The 21,501-nt window shown below is 42.6% G+C and overlaps 1 protein-coding gene across 1 annotated transcript in view; it reads left to right on the top strand.

Moving 5' to 3' along the window:
• Positions 1-21,501, top strand: part of LOC148352542 (low-density lipoprotein receptor-related protein 1B-like) — a 583,719-nt gene that overhangs the window by 345,427 nt on the left and 216,791 nt on the right. Inside the window, exons 21-23 of the mRNA XM_088353080.1 lie at positions 209-409; positions 8,831-9,076; positions 21,127-21,324. Coding sequence (XP_088209206.1) covers positions 209-409; positions 8,831-9,076; positions 21,127-21,324 — 645 coding nt within the window. The remainder of the gene's footprint in view (positions 1-208; positions 410-8,830; positions 9,077-21,126; positions 21,325-21,501) is intronic.

Here is a 21,501-nt window from a genome sequence, read left to right as displayed (position 1 = left end):
CAAAACCTTAATAAAAAGAAAGGAGATATCGGAGATTTCTTCAGAGTGATTTGGGTGATTGGCGGTATACATTCTCCGAAGCTCTCCTTGCAAGAGTCTAACTAATCAGATTCTCTTTGTCTTTTATTCCAGAGCGTTTTATCATCAATGTTGGAGACTTAAACCTAACACTTAATAAATGGAATCAACATTTCTTTCGTATTTTCAGGCAAATGCATCACGAAGAGCTGGGTGTGCGACGGGGACGTGGACTGCGAGGACCGCTCGGACGAAGAATCGTGCGAATCCGCCGTCTGCAAGCCGCCCAAATACCACTGCGCCAACGACAGCAGCGTCTGCCTGACGCCCGACAAGATCTGCAACGGAAAAGTCGACTGCCGCGATCGCTCCGACGAAGGACCCGTTTGCGGTAATTCCTGAACAAAATCGATAAAATCGTACTGTTCAGAAACGACTTCATTTATGTAAGTCCGTGTAACCTGGCTTCACTCGTTCGGTGGGTGATACAATTCCAAGTTGGGGTTTCGAAATCAGAGTCAAGGGCGGACATGGTCGGTTGCGTCGGATGGAGAAAAACTAAACAATCTAGGTCAGCGCTGAGTGCGGTTTAAACAGTTTGTCAAGGGTGTCCCTGCTAGGGTTTCAAACTGGGCTTTCAGATTCATATAAAGGTTTTAGAGTATTTGTAGGGTTTCCAACCTGGAATTAGGATTTTATCTTCAAGTAAAGGTTTCTATCAGTATTTGGGGTTTCAAAATAGATTGAAATTAGGGTTTTAAATTGTTTTTAGGGTTAAACTCGGGTTTGGGCTTCCCATTAGGCTTATAAACATGATTTAGGGTTTTCAACTATCGTTGCAAACCAGGATTTGTAGTTCAAATGTGAGTTTTGGAGAGTTTTTATGGTTTGGAATTAGAGTTGAGGTGTCATTTTAGGGTTGAACCCAACTCGGAGGTTTCAAACTAAGATAGGGTTTCAAACTGGAGTTTCAGATTCATATAAAGGTTTTAGAGTATTTGTAGGGTTTCCAACTAGGGTTTGGAATTAGGACTTTATCTTCAAGTAAGGGTTTTTATCAGTATTTGGGGTTTCAAAATAGAATCAAACTAGGGTTTGGGCTTCAAATTAGGGTTTTAAAATGTTTTTAAGATTTCCGAATTAGTCTTCCAAACTAAGGGTCTTTATAGTGTTTTTTAGGTTTTCAAACTAGGGTTAAACTAGGGTTTGGGCTTCCCATTAGGCTTTTAAACATGATTTAGGGTTTTCAACTATCGTTTCAAACCAGGATTTGTGGTTCAAATGTGAGTTTTGGAGAGTTTTTATGGTTTGACAATAGAGTTGAGGTGTCATTTTAGGGTTGAACCCAACTCGGAGGTTTCAAACTAAGATAGGGTTTCAAACTGGGGTTTCAGATTCATATAAAGGTTTTACAGTATTTGTAGGGTTTCCAACTAGGGTTTGGAATTAGGATTTTATCTTAAGTAAGGGTTTTTAATAAGTATTTGGGATGTCAAAATAGATTCAAGCTAGGGTTTGGCCTTCAAATTAGGGTTTTAAATTGTTTTGAAGATTTCCAAATTACTCTTTCAAACTAGGGTTTAACTAGGGTTTTGGCTTTCCATAATGGTTTGAAACAAAATTAGATTAGCAGGTATTGTTTCAAACCAGGATTTTGGCTTCAAATGAGGGTTTTAAAGAGTTTTTTGAAGTTTGAAAATAGGAACCAGGCCTTGGGTTTAGACCAAATTCAAGGTTTCAAAATAAGGCTTCATATTAGAGTTTTAAAAATCTTTTTTAGGGTTCAACCAAGGATTAAAAATAGGGTTTTTGAGTGTATTTGGGGTTCAGAAATAGAGTTCTAAGCTAGGGTTTTGGCTTCAAATGAGGGTTTTACAGTGTTTTTAGGTTTTTAAACTAGGGTTTGGGCTTCCCATTAGGCTTTTAAACATAGTTTAGGGTTTTCAACTATAGTTTCAAACCAGGATTTTTGGTTCAAATGTGAGTTTTGGAGAGTTTTTATGGTTTTAAAATAGAGTTGAGGTGTCATTTTTGGTTTGGACCCAACTCAGAGGTTTAAAACTAAGATTTGGGTTTCATATTAGGGCTTTTAAGTGTTTCAAGGGCTTCCCACTGCAGTTTTACAGTAGGGTTTTAATATTTTAGTTTAGTTTTAGTTTAGAAGAGTTTAGTTTTCAATTATGCTTACAAACTAAAGGTAAACTAGGGATAGGGCTTCATATTAGGGTTTTAAACCAAATTTAGGGTCTTCAAACCAGGATATCGTTATAAGGTTTTAAGGTGTTTTTAGGATTCCAAATAGCGCTTTGAAAGAGGATTTTGAAATAGGGTCTCGGCTTCAGGTTAGGGTTTTTAAGTGTACAGTATTTGGAGTTTTGAAAATGAGTTTCAAACTAGGATTTTGAACCGAATCCAGGGCTTCTAGCTATAGTTTCAAACAGGTACTTTGGCTTCAAAAATAATTAGGGTTTTAAAGAGTTTTGCGGGCTCTGAGATTGGGTTTCAAACTTGGGTTTGGGCTTTCATAGTTTTGGAGTGTTTTCACGATTTTCAACCAATCTAAAGCACGAACAAGTTCACATTGAAAAGACGAAATGAATAAACCCAAAAAGCTAGGTGAGGAATTTTGAAGCGTTGGCATTTGAAAGTGTGTTCACATCGGACGCGGTCTGACGAGACCCAAAGTACGTGTCGACCTGACCTTTTAAGTTTGGACTGTGTCAGACTTTATCCGCGGAAACCACACTTAAAAAAAGCAGCCTAAAAACAAAGATACCTTAAATCTTAGCATTCACAAAAAAAAAAAAACACTAAATATAGCTTATGCTAATCGCTGATTAGCATCTATAATTCTTTAACTCTTTGAGCAAAGATTTGACCACAATTTTTTTTGTTTGTTTTTATGTTGTGTGAGTTTTAAATTAAAATCACATATTTTACAAATGTAGCTAATGCTAATGACAAGTAGCATATGTAATGCTATTTTTTTTAACACTTTGAGTGAAGCTTAGACCACAAATTATTTACTTTTTGTTTTTCTATTTTATTTTGTAGGATTTTAACATTGAAATAGCTTTTGAAAAATGTAGCTAATGGCAATTAGCATTAGTAATTCCGTTTTTTACCCCACAAACAAAACTTTGGCAACATAATATTCACAGTTTTTTTTTATTCTTTTTGTGTGATTTTCAGATTCAAATCGAATTACACTAACTATAAATGATGCTAATGCTAATTAGCATCTGTAATTCTGTTTAAACACTTTTGACCACACATTTATTTTTACTGTTTTTGCTCTCATTCTGTGCTCTTTTATTTCATGTACTTCAAAAAAAAATGTGTATACCATCGGCAGAGAGTGTTGCTACATTTAAGTGCATTCATTATTTGTGGGTTTCCAACATTTTAACTTTGTCTCTAAGTAAAAAAGGAAAAGCTAAATTACACAATATGATATGCTTAATATTAATTCTATACCATGTTAACCTATGTTATGCTATGCTATGATGTGCTATGCTATTCTAAACAACAGTAATTAAAGAGATGTATTATTTATCCTCTACATAGAACAGTTGATACCAATTCTGAACTGATGATCTGAGTAAAGTTAGTTAAATCTGAAATACAAGCGTCAATAAATGCTATGCTACGCTATTCTAATCAGTGCAGAGGCCACAAAAAACAGAACAGTACTTCGAGGTATTTTTATTTTTCCTCTGCATAGAATTGTTAATATCAATGCCAAACAATGAGTCAATTGGAGTGACATTATGCGGTAAATATGAATTACAAGTGACATTAAATGCTACGTTACGCTATGCTACACTGTCATATGGGTGCAGAGACAACAAGGGGAAAAAAAACATAATGAGTTATATTATTTTTCCATTGCATGGAACAGTTATTAGCAATGCCAAACTGACAATTAGTGAGGTATGGTTATGAGTTAAATACGAATAACAGTAAATGAAGTGACAGTGAATGCTATGACAACAGGAAAACAAGTAACAACAGTACTTAAAGAGATACACTCTCTGAACTCCGCATAGGACGGCTACGCTATTCTAAATGTTTCAGAAACAATGCAAAAATAACATGTCCTTTTTCCTCTGGAGAGAACAGTTAATAACAATGCCAAACAATGAGCCAATGAGGGTAAAGTCATCAGTTAAATACCGATTACAAGGTCGCTGGTTGGCGCCTCGGCCGAGTCATACCTAAGACTTATAACATTGGTAAAATGGCGGCGCCCTCTGTTGGCTGCGGCTGCATCGGCTCGCTACAACGGGTCAGGTGTATCGACATTTCGTTCTTTGTACATTGTTACAAAGAATGACAATACAAAGGAAATTATTATTATTATTATTATTATTATTATTAAGTGACAATAAATGCTATGTTATTCTAAGCTACGCTATTCTTAACGATGCAGAGACAGCAGGAATAAAAAGACATTATGGGGCGGCAGTGGCTCAGGAGGTAGAGCGCTCGTCTTGGGATCAAGAGATCGAATCCCGGCTCCTCTGTGTTACATGTCGAAGTGTCCTTGGGTAAGACACTGAACCCCTAATGCCCCCAATAAGCAGGTTAGCGCCTTACATGGCTGCACGGCCGCTATTGGGAAATGTGAAGCACACTGTAAAGCGCTTTGGGAAGTCTTGACTTGAAAAGCGCTATTTAAATGCAGATCATTTTATTTCATTTCATTTCATATTCAAAGAGATATATTATTTATCCTTCGCATAGAACGGTCAATATCAATGCCGAACAAATGATCCAATTGAGGTGAGGTTATAAGTTAAATGTGAACTACAAGTGACTATAAATGCCATAGCTATGTTGTTTTTTACGCTATTCTAAATGTTGCAGAAACAAGAAAAAAATAACAGTACTTAAAGAAATCTATTCTTTTTCTTCTGGGGAGAACGGTTAATAAAACTGCCGGACAACGAGACATCTGAGGTAAAGGTACGGGTTAAATATGGGTTATAAGTGACGATAAATGCTATGCTAGTCTAAGCTACGCTATTCTAAATGTTGCAGAAACAAGAAGAAAATAACAGTACTTAAAGAAACCTATTCTTTTTCTTCTGGGGAGAATAGTTAATAAAAATGCTGAACAATGAGACACCTTTTGGTAAAGGTATGGGTTAAATAAGTGACAATAAATGCTATGCTCTTCCAAGCTACGCTATTGTAAACGATGCAGAGACAGCAAGGAAAAAAAGACAACGTTATTCAAAGAGATATGTTATTTATCCTCCGCATAGAACGGTCAATTTCAATGCCGAACAAATGATCCAAGTGAGGTGAGGTTATGAATTAAAAGTGAATTACAAGTGACTATAAATGCTATGCTAGGCTCTCCTACGCTATTCTAAATGGTAGCTAGATAGATAGATACTTTATTATAGAGTATTTAAATAGTGCTATGGAAAATAAACACTGTAATAAAAATAGGGTAATATGCAAATGCAGGTGTGGGGTTTAATACGGGATTTTACTCCCCTGGGTGGAGTTAAAGAGCCTCATGGCATGAGGAATAAATGATCTTCTACGCTATTCTAAAAGTTGCAGAAACGAGACAAAATAACAGTACTTAAAGAAATATATTCTTTTTCCTCTGCATAGAACTATTGATATCCAGGGTTGGGTAGGGTTACTTTAACTGGATTACTTTCAATTACTTTTGGATTGCTCCAATACCAAATATGCTAATAAAAGACCAAAGAAACTAAATATGATTAAAATGATGACTCACAACATGTGGTAAGCTTTCTCTCCTGGCTTTGATCTCTTTGCTCTCCGGCAAAACTAACATAAAATGCCACAGAAACAAAATGTAAATAAATCCAAACAGTTTGCCAACATCATTTTTGCCGTTCCATGTGTTCCGTTACTCCCCGAGCCTGCACAAAATTGAGTCATTTGATTCATATTTAGTTTCTTTTGTCTTTTATTAGCATATTTGGTATTGGAGTAATCCAAAAGTCATTGAAAGTAATCCAGTTAAGTAACCCTACCCAACCCTGATTACAAGTGACTATAAATGCTATGCTAGGCTCTTCTACGCTATTCTATATGTTAAATAGATAGATAGATAAATAGATGGATAGATACTTTATTATAGAGTATTTAAATAGTGCTATGGAAAATAAACACTGTAATAAAAATAGGGTAATATGCAAATGCAGGTGTGGGGTTTAATACGGGCTTTTACTCCCCTGGGTGGAGTTAAAGAGCCTCATGGCATGAGGAAGAAATGATCTTCTACGCTATTCTAAAAGTTGCAGGAACAAGACAAAATAACAGTACTTGAAGACATATATTCTTTTTCCTCTGCATAGAACTATTAATATCCACGGTTGGGAATGGTTACTTTACCTTGATTACTTTCAATTACTTTTGGATGACTCCAATACCAAATATGCTAATAAAAGACCAAAGAAACTAAATATGATTAAAATTATGACTCACAACACGTGCTAAGCTTTCTCTCCTGGCTTTGATCTCTTTGATCTCCGGCAAAACTAACATCAAATGCGACAGAAACAAAATGAAAATAAATACAAACAACATCATTTTTGTATTCCGTTACTCCCCAAGCCTGCACAAAATTTAGTAATTTTATTCATATTTAGTTCCTTTTTTTCTTTTATTAGCATATTTGGTATTGGAGTAATCAAAAAGTAATTGAAAGTAATCCAGTCAAAGTAACCCTACCCAACCCTGTTAATATCTAGGCCGAACAATGTGCCAATTTAGGTGAGGTTATGATTTAAACACGTATTACAAACGACACTCAATTGATTCAATAAACGGAACATTGTCGTAAAATCCCGACTGTAAGAAAAACAAACGATTTCAAATCCCCTGTTTTTCTCGCCAACACGCTTTTCCTGGCGCGCGGCATTCGTTCCCATCCGTTTTTTATGGTCTGGCCCAGGAAAGCGACAACGTGTTTGTCCAAGTGCCCCACCCGGGAAAAAAGGAGATGGCACTCTCCTCTCTAATCTCTCCAAATGACCAGCGTAAACACAGAGTTTCATTTTCTCCAGCCGGGCCCCGGGGGGCCCTTCAGGACCCGCCGGCGCTGGCATTATCTTAGCCCGGAAAAGAACCTTCTCCCTCAAAGTCAATTAAGTGGCGCTTAGGGAGCACTTCGGGGTCTGTCTTTTTTTCACTTTGATTGCATCTCTCCGCCCATTTCTTCCAGGCTGAAAATACAAATTGGGAAGAGTAAATGGGTGGGAATCGGTTAAATTAGCTTGTCGAACTAAAATTGTCATCGAATTAGCTACATGCTAGCACTGTGTTTGAAATATTGAATCAATATACAAAAACAAATACAAATTGACAAATATTTTGTGTCGTTATCAAGTCAAGTCAAGTTTATTTGTAAAGCCCTTAATCACAAAGAGTCTCAAAGGGCTGCACAGACCAAAGACTATAGCAAACTACAGACTATCATGGCGCCATCCCCTGATCTAAAACCTACATGAGGGCAAGGGAAAACTCAAAAACCTCAAATTAAGTCTTGTTTATTTGTATAGCCTTTAATCACAAAGAGTCTCAAAGGGCTGCACAGATCAAAGACTATTGCAAACTACAGACTAATAAGACCCCATCCCCTGATCTAAAACCTACATGAGGGCAAGGGCAAACTCAAAAACCTCAAGTCAAGTCTTGTTTATTTGTATAGCCCTTAATCACAAAGTGTCTCCCTAGTGTCTCTACATGAGGGCAAGGAAAAACTCAAAAACTTCAAGTCATGTTTATTTGTACAGGGGTTAATCACAAGGAGTCTCAAAGGGCTGCACAGACTACACATTTTTGCAAATCAAAGACTATTATGACACCATCCCCTCATCTAAAACCGACATGAGGGCAAATGATTCATATGCTATAGAATAGAAGTGTGTTTTAAGCTTGGATTTCAACATTTCCTCTGAGGTTGCAGATCGAATCTCAGGGGGAAGAGCATTCCACATTTACCGGGGCCCGAATGGAGAACGCTCTCGAAACCTGCGGATTTCTTCTTGGCTCTTGGGATTATTAATAGACCAGCGTTTTCAGAGCGAAGGCTCCGGACCGGAACATAGTGGAAAATTAAATCTGAAAGATACGAGGGAGCAAGTCCATGCATGATTTTATATACTACCAACAGAACCTTAAAATCACATCTTAAGCTAACAGGGAGCCAATGCAGGTTAGCTAATGCGATGCCACCCTTCATACATTCGTAAATCAGGCTTGAGTGTCTGCTGTCTTTGTTGTTCTGGATTGAACAAGGTCCGAGAAAAAAAAGCCTGACTGTGTACGTAAAATGCGAGGGTAGTGGCTCCTCTGTCTGTTGTTATCTCTATTCTGGATTGAACAAGGCCCTAACAGAATTTAACGACCAATTACAAACATGTGAAGCAAGTAGCATGACACATAGGTAGAAGCGAGTGCCACCGTCAACAACAAACTAGACCCGGTGAGACTCCGAAACTTTTGGAGAGAATGTCGTTGGGCGTCGCCCTAAATTATACGCAGAGAGGAGATATGACAAAAAGGGAACGCACTTTATTGCATCCGGGACACGTTCAAAGTTCCAGACCTTTATAGTGTTCTCAAATGAAGTTAAGCTATCTCGTGAAGGTCGTCCGGCTCCCTCAGCATATCAGCATGTGACCTCCTGCAACAATTTCATTCCACAACCTTCACCAGCCATTCACCATACTTATCATCAGTTATTATCCACATTCCACAACAAAACCAGGACCGTATTCCCCCTGCCGTCTTGACTGTCGCCCGTTTCCCTTCTCAGATTTCTGCCTGGTGGCCCGAGGGGGCTGCAGCCACATTTGCACGCCGGCGCCGGGGAAAGGCGCCGTGTGCTCTTGTCCGCCGGGACTCGAACTGGATTCCGGCAACAAAACCTGCGAGCTGGTGGACTATTGCGGCCGCCACCTCAAGTGCAGCCAAGTGTGCCAGCAGTACAAGACCAGCGTCAAGTGTTCCTGTTATCCCGGGTGGAGGCTGGACCCCGATGGTGACAGTTGCCACAGCACAGGTAATCCAACCCCCGACCCGGCGCCCCCCTTTCCTTGGGGGATGCCGGCCTATGCTAATTTGTGGTCGGTCCGCGGCTGAATTTTGATCTTTTCTCTCGCTTCTTTAAAATTGAGATCATTTGCGGTATTGTTGCTGACCACGGAGTTTAGAAATTTAACGAGATGCCCATTTATGGTGCCTATTAATACCAAAGACTCCGGCATTGTCATGGAGCAACAAAAATAGCTTAACTCTGACTTCTCACACATTGTCTTTATATTTTTCAGTACATTTTAGAATTTAGAACAATATAATGTTGTTCATTGCTGTAAATGGGGACGAGAACCCCTATGATATGCGGAAATCTGCGAAGAAGCCTCCCCCCATATTTGAAATGCACTATGCTGGCCCTCTTTCACAGCAATCATCAACCAGGAATAATGGGTTGCGGCTGCACAGGTGCTGTTCGTTCTAGGTCGTAATAACGGCAAAAATGAGCCGCCACGCATGTCCCAAATTGTATTTCTCTGACCCAGCTCACAGCAATGGTCAACCAGAAATAATGGATCGCAGCTGCTCAGGTGCTGTTCTTTCTACGTAGTAATAACGGCAGAAATGAGCCGCCACGCATGTCCCAAATTGTATTTCTCTGACCCAGCTCACAGCAATGGTCAACCAGAAATAATGGATCGCAGCTGCTCAGGTGCTGTTCTTTCTAGGTAGTAATAACGGCAGAAATGAGCCGCCACGCAAGTCCCAAATTGTATTTCTTGGATCCAGCTCACTGCAATGGTCAACCAGAAATAATGGATCGCGGCTGCTCAGGTGCTGTTCGTTCTAGGTAGTAATAACGGCAAAAATGAGCCGCCAACCCTGTCCCAAATTGTATTTCTTGAACCCAGCTCACAGCAATGGTCAGCCAGGAATAATGGATCGCCCCTTCACATGTGCTGTTCGTTCTAGGTAGTATTAACGGAAAAAATTAGCCGCCACGCATGATCTAAATTGTATTTCTTGGACCCAGCTCACAGCAATGGTCAACCAGGAATAATGGACCGTGGCTGCTCAGGTGCTGTTCATTCTAGGTAGCAATAAAGGCTAAATTGAGCCGCCATGCATGTCCCAAATTGTATTTCTAAACCCAGCTCACAGCAATGGTCAACCAGGAATAATGGATTGCGGCTGCTCAGGTGCTGTTCGTTCTAGGTAGTAATGACGGCAAAAATGAGCTGCCACCCATGTCCCAAATTGTACTTCTTGGACCCAGCTCACAGCAATGGTCAACCAGGAATAATGGATCGTGGCTGCAAGGGTACTGTTCTTTGTAGGTTGTAATAACGGCTAAAATGAGCCGCCATGCATGTCCCAAATTGTATTCCTCGGACCCAGCTCACAGCAATGGTCAACCAGGAATAATGGATCGCGGCTGCACGGGTGCTGTTCGTTCTAGGCAGTAATAACGGCTAAAATGAGCCGCCATGCATGTCCCAAATTTTATTCCTCGGACCCAGCTCACAGCAATGGTCAACCAGGAATAATGGATCGCGGCTGCTCGGGTGCTGTTCGTTCTAGGCAGTAATAACGGCTAAAATGAGCTTGTCCCAAATGGTATTTCTTGGACCCAGCTCACAGCTATGGTCAACTAAAGAAAACAGATGGCGAAAATTGTACTGTTTATTTTAAGCTAGCCGCAATAGCACATTTTAGTGGACATGACCGATGCATTCTGCCAGCTCCCACTCGCAGCAATAGTATACCAGGGATAATGGCTCGCAGGCACACAGGTTCCGCTCATTTTATATGAAAATAACTCCAATAAGAGTCGTCATGCACGATGCAATTTTGCTCACTTAGCCCCCGTTCTCAGCAATAGTCCACTGTGGATAATGAATCAAGGTCATGAAAGGAACAGTTTATTTTAGGCGGGCCGCAAAGCCACGCTTCAGTGGGCCAAAAAAACGTGCGCTGCCATTCTTTGCCATCGGCAATAGTCTTGGGACAATGGATTGGGGCCCCACGGGTGCTTCTGATTTTAGTAGGTAAAAAAATGAACATGAGAAGCGCACCCACGCGTGACACAAATTTCCTTTATCACACCCTGCTCACAGTGATAGTCGACAGGGGATAATGGATTGTGGCTAAAACCTTGCAATTCATTTTAGGCAGGCCACGAATGCACGTGTGGGCTGTCTGAACTGAAAAAAATGTGCTCCACCGACCTCTGCTCTAAGCAATAGTCGACTAAGGATAATGGATCACATTCAGGAGTGTGCATTTCATTTTAGGTGCCCCAGAACAGCACGCTTCTCTCTCTCTCTCTCTCTCTCTCTCTCTCTCTCTCTCTGTCTCTCTCTCTCTCTGCCTCTCCCTTTCTCTTGCTCTCGATGGCACTCTTTCTTCCTCTCTATGTCACTCTTTCTCTCGCTCTCACTCTCTCTCTTTCTCTCTGTTTGTCCCTCTGTCCCTCTTTATCTCTGTCTTTCTCTATTTCTCTTTATGTCTCTCTCTCTCTCCCTGTCTCCCTGTCTGTCTCTGTCTCTCTCTCTGTCTCTCTTTCTCGATCTTTTGCTCTTTGTCAATCTCTCTCTGTCTCTCTCTCTCTCTCTCTCTGTCTCTCTTTCTCGATCTTTTGCTCTTTGTCAATCTCTCTCTCTCTCTCTCTTTTTGTCACTCTTCCTCCCTCTCCATGTCACTTTTTCTCCCTCTCTCTATGTCACAGTTTCTCCCTCTCTCCATGTATCTCTTTCTCTCTCTCTCTCTCTCTCTCTCTGTCACTGTTTCTCTACTTCTATCTATCTCTCTCTCACTTTCTCTCTTTCTATGTCACACACTCTCTCTCTCTCCCTCTCTCTCTCTCTCTGTCTCTCTCTCAGCTTAATTTTCTTATTATACATTGTTGTTTACTTGTTTCAGTAGTAAAATAATGTATTTGGTTAATTTAATGTTTTTTATTTATTGTATTGTTTTTTGGGGGGGTTAACTGGAAATAAGTCATAAACTCATTCTTAAAGGGACAGTGTATTATTTAGTGCTTCTCTTTAGTGATTTGAATACTAGGTAAGAATATCTGAACCATCATACCAACCGTATCTTTTATAAAATCTTAGGTCAGGAAATTTGCATTTCTATTACAGAGTGAAATCTGTAATTAGTGGTCTCCACCATGTTTGTCTGTCATCTTGCTGCTATGTCATGCTCATTTGGCACTGGTTTTTCTTAGCAGTGCGGTGCCGGCTGGCGGTCAAATATTACATACCGTCAGTGTTCCCTCTAAGCTGCGCGCGTGCGCAATCGCGCACTGCTCGCACATTCTCAGCGCTCAAGAAAATCGAGCCAGTGCACAAAAATCAGGGCTCAAAATTAGTAATTAAGAAGCGACTTAAGTCAAAGTTGCAGTGCATTAAGGTAAAAATACACGGGTTCCCCTTACGTTGTGTCCTAAATGCGGTATTTTGAAGTCGAGTCGAAGTCGAACGAAGTTGAGTAAAGTTAGTAGAGAACCGGCTCTTTCGGCTCGGCTCACTAAAAGGAACCGGCTCTTTCGGGTCCTATACAGCTCTTCGGGTTGTTTTCGCTTCTTTAATCCCAACATGACCAAATTCTATGTAAAATTATGCACAACATGACTTAAAGGAAGGGGGGAATAGAACAAAAAAGAAAATAATACCAAAATGAAAAAATAGTGAAAAGCTGAGAAAAAAAGAAACAAAAGGAAGAGAAAAGAAGAAGGATCAATTTTGAAAAAAAGCCAGAACAAAAGAAAAGAAAGAAATGTAGGAAAAAAGTAAATAGAGAACAAAAAAAAGTAACAAAAAAGTAGAAAAAAACCCGAAAAAAAGAAGAAAAAGTTTGTGTTGCATTCAAATAATTTCCTATTATATCAAGTGAATCTTGTTGCCAACATTGTACTTCCACTCAAAAATGTGATTAAGTACAGTTCTGTATCTTACAACTGACCAAATAAGTCCCCAAAAATGTTAATATTATGCGACAAAATATATCGGGAAATAAAAAGAAATGGATATCTTGTGAAAGAATTGTAAGAACAAACGACGTTTGTAGGCCGTACAACCTTTGCAATCGTACATGAGTCAATTCACTCAAAAGAGAAAAATCATTTTGCATTGCCGGAAACTCAGCAAAATGTCAAGTTTTGGACATGTTTGATAATGATTTAGTTGCCACACTTGGGATTGCCGTTGCTCACTGTCGTTTTAAGCGTTGCTCACCGACTTTGTGTGAACGCTCAGACCCGCAAGGAAAATTACAGGGAACATTGCATACCGTGGCTTTCAAGTTAGAAAAACACAATGTAGCCGTAGTCTAAATTGATAACTATTCACATGCGCTGTCACTTTAAATTAAATTCAACCCAGGGTTTTCGTTTTCCTCAGAGTAGACACTCAATGCCTCACGAGAGATTTTTTTTCCAATGTTTTCACAACTCAGCTCCTTTTTTTTGTAACCAATTGGAATAAGTGGGCTATTTACACACATTGTATTGTCCCGAGCAGACGAATGGACCCGGTTTTGATTACTCGGGCTTCTATTTTCATTTGGAGAGCGATTGCGTCGGCAAATCTAATCGCGCATTAACGTGAGAAAAGAACACGGCCATTTTCTCAACCGTCGGAACCGTCGCGCCCGATCATAAATCATACTTTTGCGTGCATACGAAAACAATTCCATCCGGAGAGAAGCATTATTGGATTCTTTGCGATATCCCGTCGCTCTGTAATTTTCGCCCGATAATAGAGACCTCGCTTAAAGGGACAGTGTGTATTATTTAATGCCTCCCAAATTGTTTATTTTAGTTTTTTTCAACCAGTGTGCTGCAGGAAATCGACCAATTTTATTATTATATTATTCTCATTATCTCATTAGCTACACCGCTTATCCTCAGTAGGGTCGCGGGGGTGCTGGAGCCCATCCCAGCAATCATCGGGCAGTGGGCAGGGGACACCCTGAACTGGTTGCCAGCCAATCGCAGGGCACACGGGGACAGACAACTCACTCGCTCATTCACACCTAGGGACAATTTGGACCGGCCAATTCACATGAAATGCATGTTTTTGGAATTATATTATATTATTGTTTTATACATGAAGAGCAGCTTCAGCGACAGACTGCTGTCACAGTCTTGTTCCACCGACAGACTGAGGAGATCATTTCTTTCTAATGCCATGAGGCTCTTTAACTCCACCCGGGGGAGTAAAAGCCCACATGAAACCCTACCCCTACATTTGCATATTACCCTATTTTTATGACTGCGTATTTTCCGTAGCACTATTCAAATACTCTATATCAACACATTATATTGCATATTTTTGTATTCTATATCTTTTATTTTATTATTTTATTTTTCAACACAAGTATACTGCTGGAAGTGTGAATTTCCCTACAGGGATTAATAAAGTATCTATCTATATATCTATCTAGACATCTATCTAGACATCTATCTACAGGGAGTGCAGAATTATTAGGCAAATGAGTATTTTGACCACATCATCCTCTTTATGCATGTTGTCTTACTCCAAGCTGTATAGGCTCGAAAGCCTACTACCAATTAAGCATATCAGGTGATGTGCATCTCTGTAATGAGAAGGGGTGTGGTCTAATGACATCAACACCCTATATCAGGTGTGCATAATTATTAGGCAACTTCCTTTCCTTTGGCAAAATGGGTCAGAAGAGGGACTTGACAGGCTCTGAAAAGTCAAAAATAGTGAGATATCTTGCAGAGGGATGCAGCACTCTTAAAATTGCCAAGCTTCTGAAGCGTGATCATCGAACAATCAAGCGTTACATTCAAAATAGTCAACAGGGTCGCAAGAAGCGTGTAGAAAAACCAAGGCGCAAAATAACTGCCCGTGAACTGAGAAAAGTCAAGCGTACAGCTGCCAATTTGCCACTTGCCACCAGTTTTGCCATATTTCAGAGCTGCAACATCACTGGAGTGCCCAAAAGCACAAGGTGTGCAATACTCAGAGACATGGCCAAGGTAAGAAAGGCTGAAAAACGACCACCACTGAACAAGACACACAAGCTGAAACGTCAAGACTGGGCCAAGAAAAATCTCAAGACGGATTTTTCTAAGGTTTTATGGAGTGATGAAATGAGAGTGAGTCTTGATGGGCCAGATGGATGGGCCCGTGGCTGGATCGGTAAAGGGCAGAGAGCTCCAGTCCGCCTCAGACGCCAGCAAGGTGGAGGTGGGGTACTGGTATGGGCTGGTATCATCAAAGATGAGCTTGTGGGGCCTTTTCGGGTTGAGGATGGACTCAAGCTCAACTCCCAGTCCTACTGCCAGTTTCTGGAAGACACCTTCTTCAAACAGTGGTACAGGAAGAAGTCCGCATCCTTCAAGAAAAACATGATTTTCATGCAGGACAACGCTCCATCACACGCATCCAAGTACTCCACAGCGTGGCTGGCAAGAAAGGGTCTAAAAGAAGAAAAACTAATGACATGGCCTCCTTGTTCACCTGATCTGAACCCCATAGAGAACCTGTGGTCCCTCATCAAATGTGAGATTTACAAGGAGGGAAAACAGTACACCTCTCTGAACAGTGTCCGGGAGGCTGTGGTTGCTGCTGCACGCAATGTTGATCGTGAACAGATCAAAGCACTGACAGAATCCATGGATGGCAGGCTTTTGAGTGTCCTTGCAAAGAAAGGTGGCTATATTGGTCACTGATTTGTTTTTGTTTTGTTTTTGAATGTCAGAAATGTATATTTGTCAATGTTGAGCTGTTATATTGGTTTCCCTGATGAAAATAACCCCCTCGGATGGGTCTGGCCTTGATGCGGCGAGGGGGCTTGCGTGTTCCAGTGACCCTGGAGAGCGATACCGTCGGGAGCTTGCTCCTGGTAGGGTCACCCATGGCGGGCCGGTCTCCGGGGTAGGTTCCAGACAAACAAAGACCCCAGCGTGTCGGTACGCTGTGAGGTGGCAGCCCCACCAACCGACTATCCTGCGGAGGGCTAACAACTCACCCAGGAGAAACACACTTTGTTACGAAACTGACCAGAGAAAGAAGCCGGACTGACCAACACGGTAACGGACCCCAGCCTGCCCCCGACCAACGAGTACGGATCGATCTTCGTCATAAGACCCGTGTCGCCACCTGGAATGTCCAGACACTCCTTCGCCCCGGAGCTGCCACCCTGCTGTCCCGAGAGCTCTGTCGCTATAACATCACCATGGCAGGGCTCTGTGAAGTACGATGGCAAGGCAATGGTGAAACAACAGCTGGCAACCATTGCTACATCTGGAGTGGCCCCGAGAGTCGGACCGGCCTTTACGGTGTGGCTCTTGCCATTCCAAAAGCCCTCCGGAGGTCCCTCATCAGCTGGACACCAATAAGCGACAGACTACTGTCTGCTCGATTCCTCCACCATCACGGCAAGATGACAGTGATCGTCGCCTACGCCCCCACCGATGTCGCTGATGAGGATGCGAAGGACACGTTCTTTGACCAACTCCACCAGGCTGTCAACCAAGCCCCACCACACGACGTCACCATCATCCTCACTGATGCCAACGCCACTCTATCCAGCAATGATCGGTCCCCCGGCTCACCTGTCGGCACCACCTTCGTTGACAGCACAACAAACGACAATGGCAACCGCCTCCTCCTCCTCTGCCACCAAAACAACCTTTGTGTTGCTGACACCTGGTTTCCCCGGAAATGCATCCATCACTGGACGTGGTACAGCCCAGATGGCAGAACCAGGAAGGCATTGGACCACATCCTGATATCACGACGCTGGAAGTCGTTTGTAACCAACTGCCGGGTGTTCAGAGGAGCACAGCTTGGCAACACAGACCATCGTCTGCTGGTGGCCCAGCTCAAGCTAAAGCTCCGAGCCAACCAGCACAAGACTCTGCCTCGCCTCGACTCCTCCCGACTCAGCGACCCCAACATTGCCAGAGACTTCAGTTGCTCCATCCGCCGCTCTCTTGATACCCTGGCTCCTGACAAGCTGACAGACTGGGCGGCCTTCAAGGAAAGTGTCCTCCAGTCTGCTCACAATGTCCTCGGACGCCCGCGATCCTCCCCGAGAAAGCCCTGGATATCAGAGAGGACACTAAACATCATAGACCAGCGGCGTGAGGCCCGACTCCGAGGCGACCTCACAGAGTATCGGAGACTGAATCGCCTGCGCAATGTGGCCATTGCTGAAGATAGGGAGAGGTTTTGGCAGGCAGAAGCCCAACAGCTTGAGTCCGCGGCCAACAACAACAACATGAGCCGCGTATTCAGTCTACTACGCCAAGCCCGTAGCGGCCCACACATAAAGACAGCCCTGGTAAAGGACTCAGACGGCAACCTCATCATGACAGAAGCCAACTGCCTCGAGCGCTGGAAGGAGCACTTTAGCCTCCTCTTGCAGCACAGCACCATCCCGGCTGATCCCACCCTCCTAGGGGCTGCGAGCACAGCACCTCCTAACGACACCTGCTGCACAGACCCTGTAACACCCGAGGAAGTGAGAGCTGCTCTGAAGAAGCTGAACACCAAGAAAGCCCCCGGCATCTGTGCCATTACCGGCGAGATGCTCAAGGCCGGCGGTGATGGCATGGTGGAGTGGCTAACCCGCCTATTCAACCAGGTGTGGGAATCGGAGCAGCTGCCCACCGACTGGACCAGAGGAGTCATCTTGCCCTTCTGGAAATGCAAGGGCGACAGGCTTGTCTGTGGAAACCACAGAGGCATAACCTTACTCTCCATCCCGGGCAAGGTCTTTACCAGGATCTTGCTCAGCCGTGCCCTTCCAGCAATCAGAAGCTGCCGCCGTCCCCAGCAGGCTGGCTTTATGCCCAACCGCTCCACAACGGACCACATCTCTGCCGTCCGTTTGCTGATAGAAAAGACCCGTGAATTCCGTAAAGATCGCCATCTATATATCGGATTCATTGATCTGAAGGCCGCCTTTGACACTGTCTGCCACTCTTCACTGTGGAACATCCTCCAAGCTCTCAGAGCACCACCCAAGATCATAGCCCTGTTCAAGCTGCTCTACAGCAACGCAGAGAGCTGTGTCCGTATCAACGGCATTGACTCCGACTGGTTTGCTATCTCCAGCGGCGTTCGCCAAGGCTGCGTGGCTGCTCCCGACCTTTTTAATTGCATCATCGACCATCTGATGTTCAGGGTTAGTGAGCGCATCCCCGGAGTGTCTTTCGGCAACTACCACCTGACTGACCTGGAGTATGCTGACGACACCATCATTCTCAGCACTTCCTACAGCCAGCTGAGAGACGCTCTGGGCATTTACAGCGAAGAGGCAGCGCGGCTTGGCCTGCAAGTGAGTTGGACGAAAACCAAGTTCATGTATGTCGGTGATGGACCAGATCCACCTCCCATCCAAATTGGTAGCGACATTGTAGAGCCTGTCAAGAGCTTTGTATATCTGGGGTCCATGGTGACAGACAATGGGGACCTAAAACCAGAGATTCTCCGCAGAAGAGCCCTGGCAGCATCTGCTCTGCAGTCTCTCTGGAAACCACTCTGGCGGCACCAGACCATCGCACGCAAGACGAAGCTCCGCATTTACAACCTCGCCGTACTCCCTATCCTGCTTTATGGCTCAGAAACATGGCCCCTGAACGACACCCTGGCCACAAGAATCGATGGTTTTGATAGCAGGGCTCTCAGAACCATCGAGAACATCAGATGGCCCCAGCGAGTCTCCAATAAAGAGCTCAGAGCCCGCACGTGCCAGCCCCAAGCATCTTCCTTGGTCGCACAACGCCGCACCCGCTGGTTTGGCCATGTCCTTCGTCTACCACCAGACCATCCGACACGAGCCATTCTCCAGTTTGACCCAAAGGCCGCATGCTGGAGACGACCACGAGGGAAACCCCGCACTCGATGGCTCGACGTCGTTGCGGGCGACCTCCAACAACACGGAGTTGCCGTAGAGGATGCAGAACAGCTGGCACAAGACCGCCAGCATTGGAAAAACCTGGTTCATCTGGTCGGCTCAACGCACAGGGACGGGACCCCCCGACCTTCGCTGGAGCAATAAGTAAGTAAGTAAGATGAAAATAAATAATTGAAATGGGTATACATTTGTTTTTTGTTAAGTTGCCTAATAATTATGCACAGTAATAGTCACCTGCACACACAGATATCCTCCTAAAATAGCTAAAACTAAAAAAGCCCCACTCCAACTTCCAAAATATTCAGCTTTGATATTAATGAGACTTTTGGGTTCATTAAGAACATGGTTGTTGTTCAATAATAAAATTAATCCTCAAAAATACAACTTGCCTAATAATTATGCACTCCCTGTAGACATCTATCTCTGTCTATCTAGACATCTATCTATCTAGACATCAATCTAGACACCTACCTCTATCTAGACATCTATCTATCTATCTATCTATCTATCTATCTATCTATCTATCTATCTATCTATCTATCTATCTATCTATCTATCTATCTATGTATGTTATTGCTTCCTTTATTGGAGAGTATGTCGTTGGGCATCGCCCTAAATTATACGCAGAGAGGTGATATGACAAAAAGGGATGTTCAAAGTTCCAGACGTTCAACATTGGCTTTTATAGTGTTCTCAAATAAAGTTAAGATAACTGTGAAGGTTGTCCGCCCCGGTTCCTCAGCATATCAGATTGTGACCTCTTGCAACAACGTCATCCCACGACCTTTGCCTAAATACTTCTCATTAGTTATTGTCATGTTTATGTGTATTTGTTTGGCCCTTAATCACAAGGAGTCTCAGAGGGCTGCACAGACCACAGACTATGCAAACTACAGACTATTATGACACCATCCCTTGATCTAAAACCTACACGAGGGCAAGGACAAACTCAAAAATCTTAACATGAGTAAAATGAAGAAACCTTGACACGGAACATGTTTTGTCCGCCACTTTCAGCCCACGAGCTACGACTGGTACATCAAACAATAGGAACTACGTCTCTTTTTTGCTTTATTCAAATTTTCTTACACCTATTTTTAATCTTTTACAGAAAATAAATAAGTGTTTTTGTTAACCCACAATTACTGGTGGAAAATTGATTTGGTAGCAGATTTACTGTCAAAGCCATTTTCAAGACGGACCTTTCGAGAGAAAGTGGAGATCGCTCAGAAATTGCAACAAAAAACTATTTTGTCCGCCACTTTCAGCCCATGGTCTACGACTGGTACATCAAACAAAGGGAACTATGTTTCCTTTTTGCTTTATTCAAATTTTCTTACATCTATTTTTAATCTTTTACAGAAAATAAATGCATGTTTTTGTTAACCCACAATGGCTGGTGGAGAAGAATTAATTGATTTGGTCGCAGATTTACTGTGAAAGCCATTTTCAAGAGGGACCTTTCAAAAGTGGAGATCGCTCGGAAATTGCAATAAGGAAAATGTTTTGTTCGCCACTTTCAGCCCACAAGCTACAACTGGTACATCAAACAAAGGGAACTATGTTTCCTTTTTGCTTTATTCAAATTTTCTTACACCTATTTTTAATCTTTTACAGAAAATAAATAAGTGTTTTTGTTAACCCACAATTACTGGTGGAAAATTGATTTGGTAGCAGATTTACTGTCAAAGCCATTTTCAAGACGGACCTTTCGAGAGAAAGTGGAGATAGCTCAGAAATTGCAACAAAGAAACTATTTTGTCCGCCACTTTCAGCCCACGGTCTACTACTGGTACATCAAACAAAGGGAACTATGTTTCCTTTTTGCCTTATTCAAATTTTCTTACACCTCTTTTTGATCTTCTACAGCAAATAGATACTGGCTCCCCTGATCTAAAACCCACAAGAGGGCAAGGGAAAACCTCAGCATGAAAAAATGAAGAAACCTTGAGAAGGAACTATTAATACTAATAATCGGTTTCAGTATTGGCCCTGAAAATCCCATATGGGGCGATCCTTACTTTGTATGCTCTAAAGTAAATCCACAAAAGATACTAGCGTACAAGCACTGCAACAGATCCATCCAAAGAAGATCAGAGTTCCCCACTCAGATACGATGTCACGCCGTCAATTAATGGAGCCTGGCTCTCAATATAAACAAGTTTCTCGTTTCCTCAGATCCCCTGGAGGCTTTCATCATCTTCTCCATCCGTCACGAGATAAGACGAATAGACCTCCACAAGAGAGACTACAGCCTGTTGGTGCCCGGCCTGAGGAACACCATCGCGCTGGATTTCCATTTTAATGGCAGCTTACTTTACTGGACGGATGTGGTGGAGGATAAGATCTACAGGGGGAAGCTATCTGAGAACGGAGGTAGGACACCGACCGTTTAAGTCCAGGGAGAGCGAACGGTTTGAGTGGCGGGTGGCATTTATTGGCAAAAGCGGCCGGGCTGGGAGAAAAAAACTGATGGGTTGATTTGATATGGAGCTCAGGAGGTAGAATGCAGGTTGGATTCCCGGCTCCTCCAAATTAAATATGGGATTGTGT

Source organism: Urocampus carinirostris, chromosome 14 (genome assembly GCF_059441175.1).
Source record: "Urocampus carinirostris isolate Australia breed hairy pipefish chromosome 14, RoL_Ucar_1.0, whole genome shotgun sequence".
Taxonomy (NCBI): Eukaryota; Metazoa; Chordata; class Actinopteri; order Syngnathiformes; family Syngnathidae; genus Urocampus; species Urocampus carinirostris.
This window is presented reverse-complemented; position numbering and strand designations above follow the sequence as displayed.